The sequence below is a fragment of the Tenrec ecaudatus genome, chromosome 3 (assembly GCF_050624435.1).
Source record: "Tenrec ecaudatus isolate mTenEca1 chromosome 3, mTenEca1.hap1, whole genome shotgun sequence".
Taxonomy (NCBI): domain Eukaryota; kingdom Metazoa; phylum Chordata; class Mammalia; order Afrosoricida; family Tenrecidae; genus Tenrec; species Tenrec ecaudatus.
The window spans coordinates 148,031,671-148,052,027 of record NC_134532.1 but is presented as its reverse complement, the minus strand read 5'-3'; the positions used below and the strand labels follow the sequence as shown (position 1 = coordinate 148,052,027).

At 45.3% G+C, this 20,357-nt stretch overlaps 2 protein-coding genes across 3 annotated transcripts in view; one reads left to right on the top strand and one right to left on the bottom strand.

Annotated features, from left to right (window-relative positions):
• Positions 1–561: 561 nt before the first annotated feature.
• On the top strand, positions 562–3,953 carry STBD1 (starch binding domain 1). Its single transcript, XM_075544173.1, has 2 exons — positions 562–802; positions 2,998–3,953. The coding sequence occupies exons 1-2, from the start codon at positions 649–651 to the stop codon at positions 3,852–3,854; spliced, it is 1,011 nt and encodes a 336-aa protein (XP_075400288.1). The 5' UTR covers positions 562–648; the 3' UTR covers positions 3,855–3,953.
• Positions 3,954–11,824: 7,871 nt separating this feature from the next.
• The window catches only part of CCDC158 (coiled-coil domain containing 158), a 78,560-nt gene continuing 70,027 nt past the window's right edge, over positions 11,825–20,357 (bottom strand). The window contains exons 20-22 of one of the 2 annotated variants that reach the window (XM_075544172.1): positions 17,756–17,914; positions 14,985–15,092; positions 11,825–12,094 (exon numbers count right to left, since the gene is read on the bottom strand). In XM_075544172.1, coding sequence (XP_075400287.1) covers positions 12,018–12,094; positions 14,985–15,092; positions 17,756–17,914 — 344 coding nt within the window. In that variant the 3' untranslated portion in view covers positions 11,825–12,017. The remainder of the gene's footprint in view (positions 12,095–14,984; positions 15,093–17,755; positions 17,915–20,357) is intronic. The other variant, XM_075544171.1, reaches the window with a different exon arrangement.

Genomic DNA, 20,357 nt, shown 5'->3' with positions numbered 1-20,357 from the left:
ACACCCCGACAGGAGCGCACGTGTTTGGCAGCAATCAATCCCAAACCCAAATCAAACCCACTATCAGGACCGCATGTACTACATATATAGTATACTGTACATTGCCGGGCTGTGAATCTTTACTGGCGCCTGTAGCCCCAACTTAGGGCACGGATGGGCTGAGGGGTTTGAACCACCGACCTTGTGGTTAGCTGCGCAATGCCGACAAGCAACCACAGCCACAGCCACAGCCCCGCGCCCGCGTCTCTGACTCAAACCGGAGTCTCCAGAGTCCAAGTTCCCGGAAGCCCTTGGCCTCGGGGTGGCAATGGGGAGGAGACCGGGCTGGGCCAGGGCCGCGGGGCAGGTTCGGGTGCGCACGGTGCCCGCGCGCACTAGAGCGCCTTCCTGGCGCGGAGCGCACGGGGACCGGGCCACCGAGACCCGCCGGAGGAGTCGGAGCAGGGCGGGCCCGGGGCGGGGCGGGGCGGCCCGGGCGGGGCTGGGGCAGAGCAGTCGGCGGCGCCCGGGGCTGGGCTCCGCGCCGGGGCGCGCGCCCGCGGGGGCCATAAAAGGCTGGAGCGGGCGGGGAGGTGTGGCCGAGTCCGCTTGAGAGGAGCCCCGGCTGGCTCGGTCGCCGGTGTCTCCCGCAGCTGCGGCCTCTCCGCCATGGGCGCCGTCTGGTCCGCCCTGCTCTTCGGAGGCAGCCTGGCCGGGGCACTCCTCGCGTGGCTGCTGCGGGACGGCCCTCCCGGGGGCGAGCTGGGTGGCGGCGCGAGACCGAGCCTGCAACCTGCCCCGCGGGAGCAGGTCCCCAAACCAGGTACCCTCTCCTTCCCGCGTCTCGAGGGCCGCTCGCCCGCGGGGGTTGGGAACGGGGCGGCGGCGGTTCTGGAAGTGCCCCGAGCAGGGGGCTTACGAAGTGCACCTGCGCCTTCGGGAAGCCGGACGCCCGCCGCTTTCCCGGCTGGTGCGCACGTGCCGGGCGCCGGGCGGCCCGGCCGAGCCTTCGGAACCAGCGCCGCGGCCGGCCCCGCTCCTCCTCCGCGGGCGGCTGGCGCACTGCGGTCCGCTGCAGCGGCGCCGCCCCTGCCCGAGCCCGCCCGGAGCCGGCCGCGGCGGATCCTACGGGCCCCTTCCGCCGCGGGCTGGCCAGGGACACCCCCTGGCCCAGGCGCCGGCTCGCCGCGTCTGAAGAGCGGCTGGGAGGCCGGGCTGGGCGCTGTCGGGACGCTGCTTTCAGGAGGGCAAAGTTCAGGCTGGGCTCCGGCCCGGCCCCGCGGAAAGGCCGCCGCTGCAGCCCTGCGCAGCGCTTGGGGTCCCGTCGGGACTACGGATGGGCTCTCGCCGGTCGCCCCCTCCCACCCTCACCTACCCGAGCAGGGCAGCGAATCCCAGGAAAGGGAAGAAGGCGCCCGTTTTGGCACCTAGCGGAACCCTGACTCCCAAGAGCAGAACTAACACGGAGGTGCGAGCCTCGCTGCCGTTAGGCTTGTGTGCCAGGCACGGTGAGGCTCCTTAGCAACCCCCACCCCCGGGCTCTCCTGGCAAGCCACCGGTGCGGGACGCCAGCCTACCCGCCAGCTCGAGTGTTAGTGGGGGTGGCGTGCACCGGTATCGCCAGTGCGGCCGGGTTGGAACCGAGCCCAAAGCTGCAGCTGTTTGTCCTCCCTCAACGCTAGCCTCGGACTTCAGGTTGAAAAACGGGGAATTCATAGTATTCACGTCTCACTTCCAGCCCTACTGGTAAAACGAAACCAGTCTTTTTTAAAGAAAATCATTAGGGGCTCTTACAGCTCTTACCACAATCCATCCATCCATGTGTCAAACACATTTATCTGTACCTATGTTGCCACTATCCTTTTCAAAACATTCTCTTTCTGCTTGAACCTTTGATATCGGCTCGTTTTTCCCACCTTTCCCCTCCTTCCCATGAACCCTTGATAAATTGAAATTAGTTTCATATCTGACCCCCCCACCCCCCCCCAGCTGTCTCCTGTTTGTGTGGTTCTTCACTCGGGGCAGGCAGGGGTGGTGTGTTTATGTTGATCATTAAGATCGGTTTCCCCTCCGTCCCCCCACCTTCCCCTATTCATGTAGTTAGCACTACTTACAGTATTGATCCTTAGGGGTGTCTGTCTGTCCTGGATTCCATGTGTCCAGGCCTTAAAAAGAAACCACTTACCCTCCTAAAATAACACTGCCTGTGCTGCCGCTCAGCTGTGGAGATTTGGGGTTGCCAAGGAGCTATTTGGACTGTCAGAGGTGACCTAGTGTGTGCGCATGTGAGAACATTGGGAGAAAAATAAAAGCACCTACAATTGAGAGATGCTAAGAGCCTTACATTTGATGAAAGGGTTCCCGGGATTGCCAAGTTGAAACCAGCCTTCTTGCCCCACCCCAACTTTTGGCCTGTCCTTGGTGTCCCCCCTCGTAATTACAGCAAAAGAGTCGGAAGACCCTGGACCAGATGGATTGACCACACAGTGGCTGCCATGATGGGCTCAACCATGAGGGTTGGTGCGGATGGTGCAGGGACCGGGCAGCGCTTTGTTCTGTTGTGCACAGGGGTGTTAGTGGGAACCAGCGCTGTGACACCTGGCAACAGCATCATGGCGGCTGCTCATCACCTGCAGGAGTCTCCTCTGCTAGTTTGCAGGGTGGCCATGCAGCCCTTTGACCCACAGGCTGGTCAACACGTTTGAAGATGGGAGCCAAGCCAAGCGACTCTGGCTGTATGTATGCCTGCCAGACTGGCCTGGGCTGCTGGCATTGAGGATCATGGCTGGGTGACTCATCTGCAACTTACCACTTGATTTTTACACCTTTGTGCTGGTCCGCTGGCATGCCTCCGTGTGCCTTGCATTGTTGAGTAGGAGGTAACGGAGTGCTTGGTGTTAATGGATATTTTATGAGCTGCTGGGCGAAGGTCTTCAAAAAGGAAACCTGCTCTCTCAGACTTTCATTTCCTCGGATGACCTGAACTAATGCGATTCTGGCTTTTCTTTTGTCTCTCAGCGCATCTTCAAGGAAACAATGGCTGTTTGCTTTCAGAGACCACAGGCCTGGGTAAGCTGCATCCCCCACAGGAAGCGGCGTGGACGCTGCACAGCCCTCCAGGAGCAGACGGAGACGGTCCCTGTGGCAGTTTGAAAGGGCAGGTTTCTTCCGGACAGTCTCCTGACACAGCTTCTCTAGCTGCTTTGGGAGGTTCCAGCACTTGCTCAGAAGTTCCAAGACACGGAGACCTTGATCGTCCTGTACGAGGCTGGGGATTCCAAAAAGCACAGGAGACACCTTCCAAGGAGGCCCCATGCTTTGCGGAGAGTGCGCCTCCGAGCAACCTCCAGAGGGACAGACCCAAAGAAGTGAGCCCTGCCCACTCGGGCAGCTCAGAGCTGGCTGAGCAGCAGGAGGACTGGGAGATGGTGTCCAGGCATTCATCCTGGGGAGATGCTGGCTTGAACAGCGGCCTTGAGGCTCTGGTGTTAAGCGCAAGTCAGGGAGTGGACTGTGGCCAAAGTGCTCTGGGAGAAGCGAAAGGTCAGGAAGTGAAAACAGTGGCGTTGTTTCCTGAGGCTCAACAAGTTAGTGTCAGGTTCCAGGTCCACTATGTCACAGGCCCTGGGGAGCAGTTCATTGCAGTGACCGGAGACCACGAGCGGCTTGGGGGCTGGAGCACCTACATCCCTCTCCAGGGGAGCAAGGATGGGTTCTGGTCTCGTCCCATTGCCCTGCCGGCCGACACAGTGGTGCAGTGGAAGTTTGTGGTGGTCGAGAAGGGGGAGGTTACCCGCTGGGAAGAATGCAGCAATAGATTGCTAGAGACTGGCCATGAGGATAAAGTCGTTCAGGAGTGGTGGGGGCTTCACTGATCCTAGCTGCATGGTACCAGAGAAGCTGTTGCTGGCTGGGAGAGAGACTAAGGCTGCAGAGCACCCCAGTCACTGAAAATAAAGGAGGTGTGGCCCAGACTTAGTCGTCAGAGTGGTTTCACATTTGCTGGTGCCTTTTACTTATTAATATGCATGAATAAATGTTTATGCAGATCATGCTTCCAGTGAACATGGACGGTTTCCCCACATGGGCACTGATTTGTGCTGATCCACCCTGACTTTAGAGCTGGGTGGCGGGGCTTGGCTAAGCCTCAGGGTGCAGGTTGTGGTCCTGGAGCACAGAAAGGAACAATAGTGGAGAGTTCAAGCTTGAGCCTCTGAGTGAACTTTAAACCAAAGACCCAAAACATGCTTCACCCCAAGATCATCAGGTTCCTTCCTGTTGTACGGTTGGAGAAAACGCTGCCACAGATACTTTTCAAAATCCTCCGAACCTTGGATGGGTTGACAGTGGTGGCCACAGTGGGCTCAAGCACAGCAATGACTGTGGGGGTGGCACAGGACCAGGCAGTGTTTTGTTGTACATAGGGGGTCATGATGTGTCAGAACTGACATACCTAACAACACTATGTGGGACTCATAAGAAAATAGCTGGCTCCCAGTTGTGTGATTAGCACAGATAGGAAATGATGTTCTAGGACTTTAGGGGAGTACATTTTACTTGCCAGCATGGTTTTGAAAGTTGCAAGGGCCCTGTTTTTATGAAGCTAAGTTAGCTATGTACATGTTATTTTTGTAGACATATTATACATGACATGCAGTACATCTTTGTTTTTATGCTCTACAACTGGTGTAGAATCAAGAAACCTAACTAGGGTTAGTTGCTCCGGAGCATGCGATGGGACAAGGGACCGTGAACAGGGTCGGGGTGGGGCTGAGTGAGATGGCCTGAAGATACTTTGTGGAGGACTGGGAGGTAATAGTTACAGCCCCAACTTCAGGGACAGGCCCCCATCATCTTTAGAACAGCAAATAGTAAAGCCGGAACACTAACGGCTTCAGTAAGGGTTTGGCCTGCTTGCCTAACTAAGTACCACCTTCTATGTAAACGAAATATTTTCCTCCACTCATAAGAGGTACAGAGAAAAGTAAACCTTAGGAGGCAAAGAAAAAGATATGTGAAGAGTCTGTTCCTTCTTTTAGAGAAAAAGTTATATATATATTTGAAACTTTACCTTTGCTTGGGGAGAAGTTCAAGTTTGGAAAATGAATTCTTGTATGTCAAAGCAATTAAGTTTTATTGACACCTAACTCACATATTGTATAATTCAATAGTTCAATCATATCCAGAAGAATCAAGCAATCATTAACTGCAATAAATTTTAGAACAGCGTTTAAGAGTAACTCCTACTGGCAAGACCATTTAGTCCTAGAGACAGTCTTTGCCAAGGAAGCATAACCCCAACTGAAAATCGCATTTGTTGCTGTGTAGTTGATTTTAACTCATGACGGGTGCAAAGTGGAATTGTCCCATAGGGTTTCAAGACCGCGACCTTTTGGAAGTAGATTGCCAAGCCTGTCTTGCTGGGAGACTAGATAGGTCCGAACTGCGAACCGCACAGCTGTTGTTAGGTGCCATCGAGTTGTCCCTGACCCACAGCGACCGTATGCAGAAAACACTGCCATCCTCACCATCCCTGTGCCTGAGCCCATCGATGCAGCCACTGTCAATCTACCTCATTGAGGGCCTTCTTTTTCGTCACACTTCCCCTTTAGCAGGGACTGGCCTCTCCTTACAGAGCACTCTTGCCTTACTCCCCGTACAGGTTGGCTTGTCCTTAAAGCAGTCCACGGTGCTTTCACTATTCTTCTCCAGCACCATTCAGATGCGTCAGTTCCTCTTCACTTTGTTATTCAACGTCCCGCTTTCACATGCAGTGGAGGATACCATGGCTTGGGTCAGGTGCACCTTGGTCCTCAAAGTAATACCCTTGCTCTTCAATACTCTAAAGAGGTCTTGTGCACCAGATTTATCTAATGCAGTCCGTCATCATTTGACCTCTTGACTGCTGCTTCCATGAGGATTGATTGTGGATCCAAGCAAGGGAAAATCCTTGGCAATTCCCACCTTTTCTCCACTTAGGCTCCCTTTTGGTCCCATTGTGAGTTTGGTCTTCACATTGAGTTGTAATCCATACTGAAGGTTATAATCCTTGATCTTTCTCAGCAAGTGCAATTCCTCACTTTCAGCAAGCAAAGTTGTGTCATGCATGCTGCAGGTTATTAGTAGACCTGCCTTCAATTCTGATGTCACTCTTCATATAATCCCATTTTTTTCTTTTACATTTTATTAGGGGCTCAAACAACTCTTATCACAATGCATACATATACATACATCAATTGTATAAAGCACATCTGTACATTCGTTGCCTTGATCCTTTTTTTTTTTTTTTTACATTTTATTGGGGGCTCACACAACTCCCATCACAATCCACACATATGCATACATCAACTGTACAGAGCACATCCACACATTCCCTGCCCCGATCACCCCCAAAGCACCTGCTCTCCACTTAAGCCCCTTGCATCAGGTCTAATCCCATTTCTGATGACTGCTCAGCATACAGATTGAACAAGTATGGTGAGAGCATACTACCTGTCCCATGCCCTTCCTGGTTTTCAACCATATAGTATCCAACCTTTGCTGGATGACCTTCAGCACAATTTTACTTGTGTGTGATATCAGTGATATTCTGTAGAGTTGCCTTTCTCTAGAATGGGCAGAAATATGGGTCTCGTCCAGTTGGCCAGGTAGTTGTCTTCCAAAATCCCTGGCATCCACAGTGAGTGCCTCCAGTGCCTCAACTTCCTGAAACGTTCAGTGAGTACCCCGTCAATTCCCGGAGCTAATGGATTGAGTGCAGTTTGAATTTCACTATTGCTCGTATGCTGCCTCTTGAAATGGCGGACTGTCTACTAGTTCTTTTTGGTACCGTGACTCTGTATTCTTTCCATCTTCTCCTGATTCTTCCTATATCATTGAATATTTTGTCTATAGACACTTTCACATTTTCTAACTAGTAGTTGAACATTTAACTGTGTCACTCAAAGGCTTCTGAAATTGGGGTTGGAAAGTGCTTTAGAAACTTAAGAGTTTGGGGCTTATGACATGTTTTCTTCATTATTAAATTCTTATATTCAGCTTACATAGTTAATGCATTTTATGTTTGTTTACAAGGCATTTGCCACACGCACAAAATGTTAGCATAATGTAGCATACATGTGTTCCTAAACAGAATGCTTAAGACTGTATATACTCAAGTATAAGCTGAGGCACCTAATTTTACCACAAAAAACTTGGGGGGTTTTCAGCATAAAAAATGTGCTAAAAAAACTCAGCTTATACTCGAGTATATACAGCAATTCCTGTTACATAAAACTAAAGGTAAAATGATGTATAATAAAAGTATATTTAGGATTCTATTAGCCATTTTATCATTACTTGATGGAATAAAAAAACTGCAGTAATAATTTCAGTAAAGCCAATTAATTTCATATATACATGCAAAATTAAAGTTTATATTACTAAAGCATTGTTATTTAATGAAAACAATTAGTCAGTCCACTAGGTCAATGGACCACTCAAACGTCAACCTCTGTGATCCTAAGACCAAAAGAACTAGATGTTGCCGCTAACAGGGATCATATTAGAAAGTCCTGGGATAGAGTGGGAGAAAAGTGTTGAACAAAACTCGCAGTCATAAAACAAAGACCGGGAGCAACTGGTCACATGGAGACTGGTGGCATCCTTAAGATTATGGCTCTTCAGTCACTGTTCAGGTCTAGAAATGAATTCACCTCCTATGGACCTATTTTTAGCTATATAGTAGTCTATAAAGGAACAATAGACTAGGTTCCATAGCTCAATCATCAACCATACCAGTGAAGTTTCCCCACCCACAAGACTTTTGCGGCACCACATTCTGCTGACACATCTTTTCCTAGGATCTCAACAGCCATGTGTATAGGAAAAGTTATTTATCATGGTAATAGCAATCAAAATTGGGAGTGGTATTACGAATCTCCGGTAAAATAGACCTCAAGGTGAAATCCATCATGAGCCATAAGGGCATTGCATAATGATTAAAGGGGCAATTGGACAAGGAGACATAACCATCATATATATACTTAATGAAAGACCCCCAAAATACATTAAACTCTTACAGCTTAGGAAAGAAGTAGATAAGACCCCTTGTGATGTAGTGGTTACACATTGGGCTGTGATCCACAAGGTGTGCAGTTTGAATCACCAGTCACTCATGAGTAAGACACGGCTTTCTTCTCCCGCAGACTGTTATGGTGTGGGAAACCCACAAGGGCAGTCCTACCCTGTCGCATAGGGTTGCTATGAGTCAGCATCAACTTGGCAGGCAATGGGTACAACAGGAGACTTCAGTAAGGAAGGGCAGAATAATTGGAAAGAAATTCAATGAAAACAGAAGAATTAACGACATGATCAACTTGACCTCTGACGTGTACAGAACACTCCAACAACCATTCAACATACACTTTTTTTCCCCCAGTAAATGGGTTTCTCTCCAGAATGGACCATATATGTTAGGACACAAAGTAAACCTCAATAAACCCTACAGTATTTACAAACCATCTTCTCAGATTACAACCCTATAAAGTTAGAAATAATATAAAGATCAAAGGGGTAAAAATCAAAGACATGAACATTGAACAACATCCTGCTGGGTAATTGAAGAAATAAGTAATAAAAAATTTAAAATATCTGAAACAACAAGATTATAACCAAACATTTGGGACACAGCAAAAGTAGTATTTAGAGGACAATTGATAACCATAAATGCACGTATTAAAAAAGAAATTTTAAAATGAGGTGAAATGTAAATCTCCCCCAACTTAAGCTACGTGAAATGCTTTGAACCCAAATACGTGGGATCCAGCCTCTTTCCATGCCAACCACCATTTGCTTAATTATATCAGAGCCAGGAGATGCCTTAAGCCTGTCTTTGAATGTATAGGAAATATCCTTCTTGAGGTGATCAACATCTAATGACATGTTTCCCTTAAACCCTTGCAAATGTTTTCCTGTCACATCCCAATCATGCAGTGTTACATTATATAGGTAAGGAGTTACACAGAAATCAGGTACATTTCAATCACATTAGCATTGACAAGTCCAAAATATTGATCTTTCAGCAAAGAATTTTGATCTTACAGCAAAGCAACAGTTTGTAGTAATAGTCCAGTCACTACTGTATAAAATGTTCAGTTATGATAGAGTCCCAGCATGTCCCTCAGACAACATCAGCAATGGAAGAAATATCTCAGCAGTCAGCGATGGCCATTCTCAGGAATCTGCGAGGTCTTCTGACCTCTTGGATAACTTCAGTAAGCAGAAGAGAGTCAGGTCATACATCAGCCTTGTTGGCTGAAGAGAAATCCATCTGTCTCCTTTGCCTGTGAAAATATAAACAAATAGCCGCTCTCTTCGGGGTGTCATTAACCTGAAAAAGGAATTATGATGAAGCTTTCGTGGTTCCTTCGTGTCCTTCATGCCATTGTTCTCCAAACGTGGTTGCGTCCTTCTAAGGGGAGTCCATCAGCTTTATTCTTTAAGAACATAAATGGATAGGCCTTTCTCCAGGTGACAGATAAACCCGGATCCCAAACACGGTTTCCATCATCTTGGGATTTCTTACAATTATCCTCCTCTGTAGAAGTGAAAATGTGTTTATCTGCCCTAATTTTATCACAAGCTTTTAGTAAGGAGAGAATTTTTTAGTTAAAATGACCAAATGAATTTTGTCACACATAAGCTTCCTCTTCTCTCCCTTCTGTTTTAACAATGCAGACATTAAAGCATTGCTAGCAATCTCAGTGACCTTGCTAGGTCTTGAACCAGTAAAACTACTAGTTAGATAACCTTCATTGTTATGTAAATATCCGCTCCCAGCTCTCAGAGAATCAAGAGAGCTAACTAACTCATAATGATTTAAAAGACTGAAAAATTCTTCATAAATTTGTTCAGCTGTTCTTGAAGTAACTTAGCAAACAGACATTTTTTTCTCCAAGCTTACCAATAAGATTACAGGACCTTTACACTGGATGTTTTTACCTTCTTGCAATATTCTCTCTTGGCTAACTTCACTCATTCCTTCCAAGTTGGATTTAGGGGAAATTAATGGGCGGGTCTTTAGCCCTCCTGGATGCCCTAAGGCAATAACCCCATATCCAAAGTTTCAAAACCTTTTCCCTTCAATTTCTAATTCCATGTGGGGGTGCTGTTGTTTCCCCAAAACAGCACTACAAACGACCCCTTGATTTAAAGGGTGGTCAGATTTCTCAAGCATTCTTTCCTGATAGACATACATTTTTACTCTAGAAATGCAAGGAAGCAACAATTGGCTTAAGCGATCGTCCTTTTTAATAAACCATGGTATATCAGATTTTATCACTGCATTAATTTCTTCATAATCCTAATCAATAATTCCAGCAACAATCTGAACACCTTGAGAATTTCGGTTGGACTTTCCTAGTAAAGGTCCCATAGTTCTTTTAGGTTCTGGACCCCAATTACTGCTTATTGATTTCTGATTCAATTACAGCTTTTGGCTTTTCCTCACAACTCTGATCAACTCCAGTATCAATTTTCATTCCCTGAGTACTTAGGTTAAATCTTCCTGATAGAAATTGTATTACTCTTTCAATATGAGGTTCCTGCCTTTTAGAATCAGCAAACTGCTGCAAGGGCTTCTGAGCCATCTCTTGGTCAGTCAAGCCAACTGCAGTGAGAACAGAGGCTGGGTTTTTGCCTGTTTGGCTGGGTCTGGTCTCCTGCTGTGAGGCTGGGCGCTACCTGCCATTTCTGCCATTCAGATTCGCTTGCTGGTTGGGCAGAGGCCTTGCCTGCTGAGCTCTGTTAGGCGGGACTTGGATCCAGCTCCTTCCTCTGTTTTCCCATCGTTGGGAAGCCTTTGTTAATGGCAACCCTTCACTGTTGAACTTTGAGCGACACTGACTCACCCAATGAGTTCCCTTCCTACGGAAGGGAGCAAAGTTCAGGGTCTTTTAAACCCGAACTCAGTAGCCCTGGCCCATGCTGACACAGGCTGCAGGCTGCTCTCCCTCCACTGTCTTTGAAGATGACCTGTCTTTTCGCAACTAAAGCGCTTTCTTCTTGGTCTGATGTAATTTGCCAATGCAGCTGCCATGAGGTTGGCCTTGTATCCCTCTGTCTCCACATTCCTGCATATCCTGAGATAATCTAACAGCGTGCCCTTTTCCCTGTAGGGACGCAAGGCAGTTTTACAGTATTTGTTGGAGAAACCATAAGATAGTTACGCACTAAGTCTGTTACTGCCTGGACATTCTTTACACACTTGGAAATAGCATCTTCCAGTCGGGACACAAAGTCAACATAGGATTCATCATTCTGCTGTCTCATAGTCGTGTAACTCGGCTTTTTCTCTTCTGATGGAATTATCTTTTCCCAGGCTCTTAAGCAAACTTCAGGTATCTGTCCTATTGTCTGTTCAGTAAACTGCAGTTCAGACAACTGTGATCTAATTCTTATCCCCTAGCAATTGATAAATCCCTATATCTATGCCCTCTTCTAAATTTGTGCGCACTGGTGCAAGGGCTGCTTCCTTCTACAGCATTTGATATTGTAAGGATTCTGAAGAGTAAAGACAAATTTTCGCTAAAGCTCTCCTGTCTGTAGGGGTCCAGCAACAGACTGCTTGTAACAGAACAAATGAATACCTTATATTGATTTGGGAATTAATTTATAGAAATAAATGCACACACTCATTGCGCGCAAGTCAGTTCCAATTCATCGTGCCCCTGCAGGAAGGAGCTGAGCTGCGACCCTGACCGGAGCAGACCGCCACACCTTTCTCCTCTGAGCTGCAGGTGGGTCCAGTTCACAGCTGGAAGCTTTACCACCTGTGACCAAGGCTCCTTCTTACATATACTTCGACATCTAGCTTTTATTGTTTGTAAATTTACAGGGAGAGCATTCAAGAATAATTTAGTTCAAGAGTTTTCAGGACAGGATATCTTTTATTAACCTTTTACATAAAAAGAAAAAAAATTGTACACAGGGCACTAATTACAAGTAACACCACAATTAATTGGACATCATTCCTTTGGAAAGAACAGGCACGCAATGTATCATTTCAGTAACATTTTTTCTTGGTCTTTCACTTTCTGTATCCTCTTTTCTTGATTTCTGATCATTGAAGACATAGCTGAAAATGTGGATGAAACAAAGTTAGAATAGCACAACCTACCCCAGCTTTAAATTCTATGAAGTGCCTCTTAAAAGACTGGTTAGTTACTACCTGATAGATACATTATGAACTTGTTGACTGTGACACATTTTCGGATGGGTGGTATTGTGGGACAGGTCTAAGGGGAATCTTTACTCACTTGTTCTAAATGAGCACAGTGATGCTGGGTCTAGAACTGTTATTGTTGCGGGTGACACTGACTTCGATTCAGCTCACAGTATTCTCCAATGCCAGAGTGGAATTGCCTCAAAAGTGTTTCTTATCTGTAATCTTTATGGAAGCAGGTTGTCAGAGCTCTCTCTGGAGGAACTGCTGGTGGGTTTGAACCATTGACCTTTTGGTTAACAGCTCAGAGTCGAACTATTGTTCTATTAGGGATCTTTATAGAAGTAATATATAATAATTGCAAATAATACAACTAAGAAGTGTCGGACTTTCTCTTGTTCCATCAGTGGGCTGACCCTCATCAGAGATCCATAGTACAAATCAGTATGTGTGTGTGTTTGTGCTTGACATGAACATACACATGCACACACATATACATACCCTTTTCTACTTCATACAAATGGAAATATGTGGTATGCATGATTCCCCCCCTCCCTCTTAACCAAGTATCAAGATCCATCCAGTTCAACTCATGTTCTGATGTCACACCATTTCATTATATGAATGTATCCAAAATGTTAATGAATATATTTTAACTGCTTGTTTCCTTTGCTCTTCCTTATAAGCACTGTTGCTATCGATTTGTGTGTGTACAGCTATTTCTTATAGAATAAACGATTCAAGAATTTCTGGGTCAAAAGTTGTGTGTGTGTTTTAAATTTTGATAAATGCTTTCCAAATATATTTTAGTTCAGAAAGAAATGTTTCAGAATGTCTATTAAGACAGTCTATTCATGAAATGATATATATTTTTTGAAACAGTATTTTTTATGTTTTAAAATAAATACATGTCTTCCCCTTGGAATTCAATGTCAGTGTGAAGAAAACTGGGGTAATAAGAGACCGACTTGCTTTAAAACGCAAAACAAACCGACAGCACACGCGCTTGATGGTCATGGTCATGGGATCTCATGAGGATACAACAGAGCACTGGGAGATTGTTTAACTACAGTGGTATAATCTTTGTGTATTGAAAAATAGGGGCTTGGGAAGTCTGGAATTGCTTGGATCAAGTCCCAGGCCTGCTACTTATTCTCTGACTTCAAATTTAGGGATCTACTGTGCTGCTACCTTTGTTTCCTCATCTTCAAGTGACAAAGTAACAGTGCCCGCTGCCCAGTGTCGTTGTGAGGATCATATGAAGAAAATGTAAATCAAGCACTGAGCACAGGGCCTGGCACACAGTTGGGAAGCAAATGCCCAATAAATCCTGAAGATCATTATTACTAAGAAAGTGAAATATGTTTTTAATCAGGGTTGTTCTTAGGAAAAATATATCATTCATCCAGAAACTTATGATGTTTAAAGACAGAAATATGAAATCACAATAACATCTGTACTCCAAAATTAACTTCTCTCTGACAAAGTAAAGGTTAAGTCATTTCCTGGGCTCTTGGGTCTATGAAGACGTCCCAGCAGAGAAGCATAAAACACAATGGCCCTTCTCTACCTGTAGTACGTTGAACTTGTGTCCCCAAAGTTGTCTTACACTGGTAGATTGCCATAATTTCTTACTGAATACGGTGTTATATTTTGAAATGAGTTCTTCTTTTATTGCATGATTCAATGGGCAGGATGCTTTCGTACAACACTATGCTAATTTAAATCCTGTGTCAAACTGTGATCACTTTGTCTTCGGGCTATCGCCTGCTATTCTGATCCTGGCTTCCAGCAATGCAAATGCTTGTCAGACCAGACAGAGATGAGAAAAGCAAGCGCAGGTGAAAACCACCCAAAACATGTATTCAACTCAGGGTTGGCCAGCAGTGCTAATGCTTAAAGATGCATTTAGAACAGCAAAAGGTCAATTTTCTCCAATAACTCTATTTTTCTCTTAGAATTTTCTACTGCAGCATGGAGACTTCATAGTATCATCACCCTTATTAAAGGAACGAGGCAGAGGAGACCAGTCCTAGGTCACACAAGTAATGCAAGAGTTCCACAACCTACTGGCATCAGGTTAGTTCTGACTCACTGCCACCCTTTGTAGGGTTTCCGATGCTCTAAGTTAGTGGTTCTCAACCTGTGGGTCGCGACCCCTTTGGGGGTTTGAATGACCCTTTCACAGGGGTCGCCTGATTCATAACAGTGGCAAAATTATAGTTATGAAGTAGCAATAAAAATAATGTTTTGGTTGGGGGGTCACCACAACACGTCGTCGCGCATGAGGAAGGTTGAGAACCAGTGCTGTAAGTCTTTCTGGGGAGCAGACAGCCTCACCTGTCTCCCCTGGAGTGGCTGGTGGGTTGGAACTGCTGATCTGCAGGGGTAGCAGCCCGGTGCTTACTTGACAGTGTGTTTGTCACAATTAAGACTTAAGACCCTCATGTTTTGACTAATGTTTTGGAACTGCCAATTCAAACTCGTTTTCAGTGGACATAGAGAACACAAACCAAATCCCCTGCTGTTGAGGAGATTCCAACTCAGTGATCCATAGGACGGGAAGGCACTGCCCTGGGCTTGACCCCGTAGAACCAGATGGCACTGCCCCTGGGGTTTTCGAGACAGCAAATGTTTACAGGGGAAGAAGGCCTCATCATTTTTCCCTTGGAGTGGCTAGTGATTTTGAACTGCTAACCTTGTGGTTAGCAGCTAAATTGGTAACCACTGTACCACCGGAGCTCCATACAGTAGTTAGAAGGCATCGAGGCAAGGAAGAATGCTCCCAGAATGCACACTTTACCTTGGTTTTTCAGCTGTAAATCTTCTACCAGAGTTTGTAAACTTTCCAATCTGTTCTGGAGTTTTCGGCATGTTTTTCCTGTTGTTTCTATTGGCTGAGGCTGTGAAACTATTAGAAAATTGCTCAGATGTGATATTAGAAGGCTATTCAAAATTTTTTCCTATAAATCTTCTTAATAGAAGCTAAACAGTATTTCCTTTAAAATGAAGAGACGTGATACTATTTCAAAATTGTATCTAGTTGAAATATTGCAATAGCAATGCATCTGGATGTTTCAAACCAATCCAATGCACTTACCCACATAGCAGTGAATGGACGCCTCAGTGCCATCAGGTTGCGCTGGCTCACATAGACCCTCTACAGGGTTCCCAAGCCTACCAACCTGCATGGGAACAGACAGCCTTCGCTTTCTCTCTGGCGGAGGCTGGTGGTTTGAACTGTTGACCCTGTGGTTAGAAGTCTGACTCAGAAGCCACTGGGGCTCCTTACTGAATGGGAAAGTGAGACCAAGATTGCAAAAGTTTAATGAACATTCTGTATAATACCAACCACATGAAGCACCATTAACTTAGGGTTTGGGATGGCATGATTCAATGTGGACATTGGCAACTTTTCTAAATGTGTGGAATGTGTGTGAGACAGTGTCTGTTTGGTGCCGCCTAAATGAAGGAGATGTATGATGGGAGAGGGTATTATGGAAGTTGGCTGGCAGCAGTGAACCTGGAAGAAATGTTGCAGTTTGGATGGAAGAGGGGCTAACACCCAAGACATCAATCTTTGTGCGCTCCATGTTCCCAGTGTTGATGGGTATGTGTAGCCGTTTCATTTCGAGTGGTGCCCACCAGCAAATCAAGGTCTTGGATGCTTTACTCCAGCCCCATCCTTATTGTCAACAGCCCTTCCCCAGTCACATCTGTGTGTCCTCCAGCCTGGGAGGCTCATCTTCTGGTACCACCACCAAGCTATGTATTTAATTTAAAAATTTATAGAACAATCTTATCACCATCACAGTACACTCCATTACATTTAGTCCATTTGCAAATCTGCAATTCCATTCTTGGAAACATTTTTCAAACTCATCTGTTTGGTGGCTGACAGCACCTCCCTTGTTTTTTCTTCACCAATTCTACACCCTCCCATCACTGCCCTTTCAGCTCCCTCTGTATTTCCGGAAACAAAAAAAAGTCACACAGAGCAAGGTCAGATGAATCAGGTGCGTGGGGCAAGAGAGACATGATTTTTTTTGCATATGTTTTTTGACAAAAACTGGCACACTGAGATGGCTGCATGAGCAGGCTCATCGTTCTGCTGGCAAAACCAGTCCCCAGTACCACAAATCAGGCCTTTTTCGTTACACACTATATGCAGTGTTTTCAGAAAGCCTGACTAGCAGTCTGACCTGGCGGAATGGACTCCAAACGCACTATCCCCTTCACATCAAAAACAAAAGAGGAGCATCATCTTGATCTTTGATTTCACTTGATGAGGGTGAGGTGTTTTTTTGAGAGAGGTGATGATGGCATCTTCCACTGGCTTGACTGATGTTTGCTTTTGGGGTTGTCAGAAGAGCGCCATGTCTCATCACCAGTAATGACCTGGAGTAAAATCTGGGTCGCTTCAGAGCTACTCTTTCAAAGCACCGCATGTTTCACTTGACACTCATTCCTGGTCAGTCAGAACCTGAGGCACAAATTTCACAGCGACCCTTCTCATTCCCAAATCTTCTGTTAAAATTTCCTGAACCAAACTCCAAGATAGTCCAGAGAACTTCCCCATCTCTTCATGGTCCCCCGTTGGTCTTCGAGCATAAGTGAATGAACTTTGTTGACATTTTCTTCTGTTTGGGAAGTTGACGGATGTTTAGATGAAGTTTATCATCAATTGACATTTCACCTTTTTTTGAGACAAGAAAACCACTCATATGCTGGAGTTTTTCCAATAGTGTTGTACTTGTAAGCTGTTTTCAACATCACAACAGTTTCTGTGGTATTTTTCCTGAGCAGGAAACAAAATTTTACAGCTGCACACTGTTCTCTTAAATCAACTATCACAAACAATGAAGTTCGAGTGAAACTGCTTTTATGAAAAAATTCACTGTGATCAGAAAGAACCTTCCCAGGTGATGCCACTAGATAGACTAATTCAGAGCGAGTGGCTTAATACTCCCCTAGTGGGAAAAATTCTTATGATGAAAGTTCCACCAGGGGAGCTTTTTCTGTTTTGGTTTTTTTTTTGGGGGGGGGGGTTACCCCCTTGTATCTGACTAGGTACAATCCCCAGAAGCGCATCACCTATTCCTTCTTTGTCATCTGTTCTTAGTCTGGAAGGCCCACCCAAACCTGCTCATCTTGGGTGGCTCTACAGGGGAAATCACACCCAGTACCACAGCAACAGGCAAGCCACCACAGCACGACAAACTGATAGAAAAGTGACGGTAACCTATTCAATTATACTACAGAAACAAAACCATCAATTAGAGCATGCATGTATTAACCCCACCAGATTCATACCCCAATCAGGATTGATAGAGACCTGACTAGGGTTTCCCAGACTGTTAAAATCTTTACAGGAAAAGTCAGCCTCCTCTTTCTCCTGAGGAGTGGTCAGTGGGTTTGAACTCTGGCCTTCTGTTTGGCTGCTCAGTGCCTAACACCACCACCACCATCAGGGCTCCTTGTATATAAGATCCTATTAGCTCTGCGTTCAGAGAACCGGCAATTCTTCAGAGAGGGAAAGCAAAGAACCTATCATCTATAATATCATATGCTCACCTTTAACAGACTCGGGTGAATGAACAGGTTTGGTGGATCTGTACTGTGATGCAGAACCTATTGAATCTTCAACCGAACTAGTCAGGAGCGAGTGCACTGGAGACTTCTTGGGAGAAGAATGATATGATCGAGAAGCTGAGGTTTTCACAGATGGGCTTGCTAAAATTTTGTAAGAACAAAAGATAAGATGTGTAAATAATTTTAAAAGATACTTAAAATTTATATATAACATATATTAAATGGAGCTTTCAAAAATATACAATTTAATGACCAGTGGTCATCATGATATAATGGAAATCAAATCAATACTAGAATTATAACATAACTTAAGATTTAGTTAAAAATCCAAATTGTAACAGTCCCCTGTCTTATAGTATAAATTCCTTTCAAGGAAATTGAGCAAAGAACCAGGAAGCAAAACCAATTATAGAGGTATAAACATACACCTGTGTATATGTAACTATATTAATACATGAAACTAACAGTATGGCAATATATTGCGGTAGTGGGTGGACTTTGGGACTCAACGCAAGAACACTTTATTCTAATAATGTGGCACTGGGTGATGTCCACCTCCCCAACACAATCACTGAAGACAAACTGGGTGCATAAGCAAATGTGGTGAAGAAAGCAGATGGTGCCCAGCTACTAAAAGATATAGCATCTGGAGTCTTAAAAACTAGAAGCCAAACAAGCAGCTATCTAGCAGGGAATCAAGAAAGCCCACATAGAAGAAGCACACCAGCTTGTATGATCATGAGGTGTTCAAGGCAGCAGGCATCAGAAGTTGAAAAATAAACAATCTCATCGAGGTGAAGGAGAGGGGTAAAAGTAGAGACCCAGAGTCTATCCATGAATAATTGGACATTCCCACACAGAGGATTGCATGGGAGAGAAGATACATCCATAGGAGCAGTTTAGCAAATAACACCCCTCTAATTCTTTAATCCTTCCTCCTTGCACAATTAAGATCTCAGTCCTACCTCACAAATCCTGCTAGACCGGTGCACATACACCAGTACAGACGAGAGCTTTCAATATGCAGAATTCAGGATTGACAAACCCCCTCAGAAACAGTAATGGAGTAAGGATTCCAGGAGGGTAGGGAAGGGAAGGGGGAGGAAGGAAAGAAGCGGGGTGGGGGGGGGGGAAGAAGGGGGAATGGATAGCAATGATAGCAGAATAACCCCCTTGGAGGGGGACAAATACCAGGGTAGTAGGTGAAGGGATAGAATGGGCAGTGTGAGATATGTATAAATAATAACAATACCTAATATATAAAAGGTTTGTGAGGTGGTAGGGTGGGGGAGGGATGGAATAAAGAGGAGCTGATAACAAGGACTCAAGTAGAAAGATAAATGTTTTGAAATTGTTGATGCCAACATTTGTACATGTCCGCTTCATATAATGGATGTAAGGATTGTTATAACATATGTAAGGTCCTCCCAATAAAATGATTTATTAATTAAGAAAATATTCCTTTTAAGCTTATTCAGCAGGGATGTTCCAACTTGAGAGGGAGGCTAACAAGGTCAGTAAGATAAGCAGCCAGACATGAACCATCACCCCATTTGGATAGACAAGGACACAGGAAGCTTCAGGGGATGGCGATCTAATGGCCCCTGGAGAAACGCAGGTATAGATCCTTTCTTAATGATCATTGTAGAGCCTGCCTTCTTAGGGTACCAATCGCCTCTTTGGACATTGTAAAAACCAGACTCTCCTCCTGTAATCAGTGTAAAAAACCTGCTTCTTCATCCTGTAGATTAATTTGTGGGGTCAGGATTGAATTATGAAGCAGTTCAGAGGAGAAACCTATAAATGCTTGCAGGAATAAACTGAGGACTTCTCCAATCAGCCTGGTCTCTGATTTTGGCCATGGTGACAGGCTTTTCAACAACCATCACATTAAACTGGTGGGGAAAATGGATTTTTCCTGAGAAACTGTTCCCAGTGATGGGAGAGAGCGCTCTGGTAAATGGCGCAGGCTCTGCGTTGGGACTGAGGAAGGCTATCTTTCTGACAATGGAGCTGCCTTTGAGGTGAGGAACTGGAGCTTCCAATGAGCGCCAGGACCAGGTTGACGAAAGTCACCTGGGAGTGCTGGTGTCCGCAGCTCCCTGCGAGAAGCAGCATGATGCTCAGAACATAGGTGCTCTCGTTGGAAGCCCTCACATGGCTGTGCAATGTGTCACATACAATGACGACCCAACAGCAATAACCAGGCTTATGCAGAGACATGATGACATGTTAGAAAATGAGGAGGAAAAAACGGAGTTTGTAAAGATGCACAGGGCCCAGATCATGTTAGTTGTCAGGGAAGCTTTCTTTCTTCCTTTTTTGTTTTTTAACAAGAGGTGACAGGCACATAATGAATAACCTCAGTAAATATATAGTATATTAGATGATGTTTCGATTTTAAAAAAAGAAAGAAAAAATTAGGGGAGTGGGGGAGGGGAGTGGGAGAAAGGGGGAGCCCATCACAAGGTAGATATACAGCCCTCCCCCTCAGGTCAACAAGTAACAGAAATGTGGGTGAAGGGGGACAGGGACAGTGTAAGACACGAAATAACAATAATAATTTATAATTGATCAAGGATTC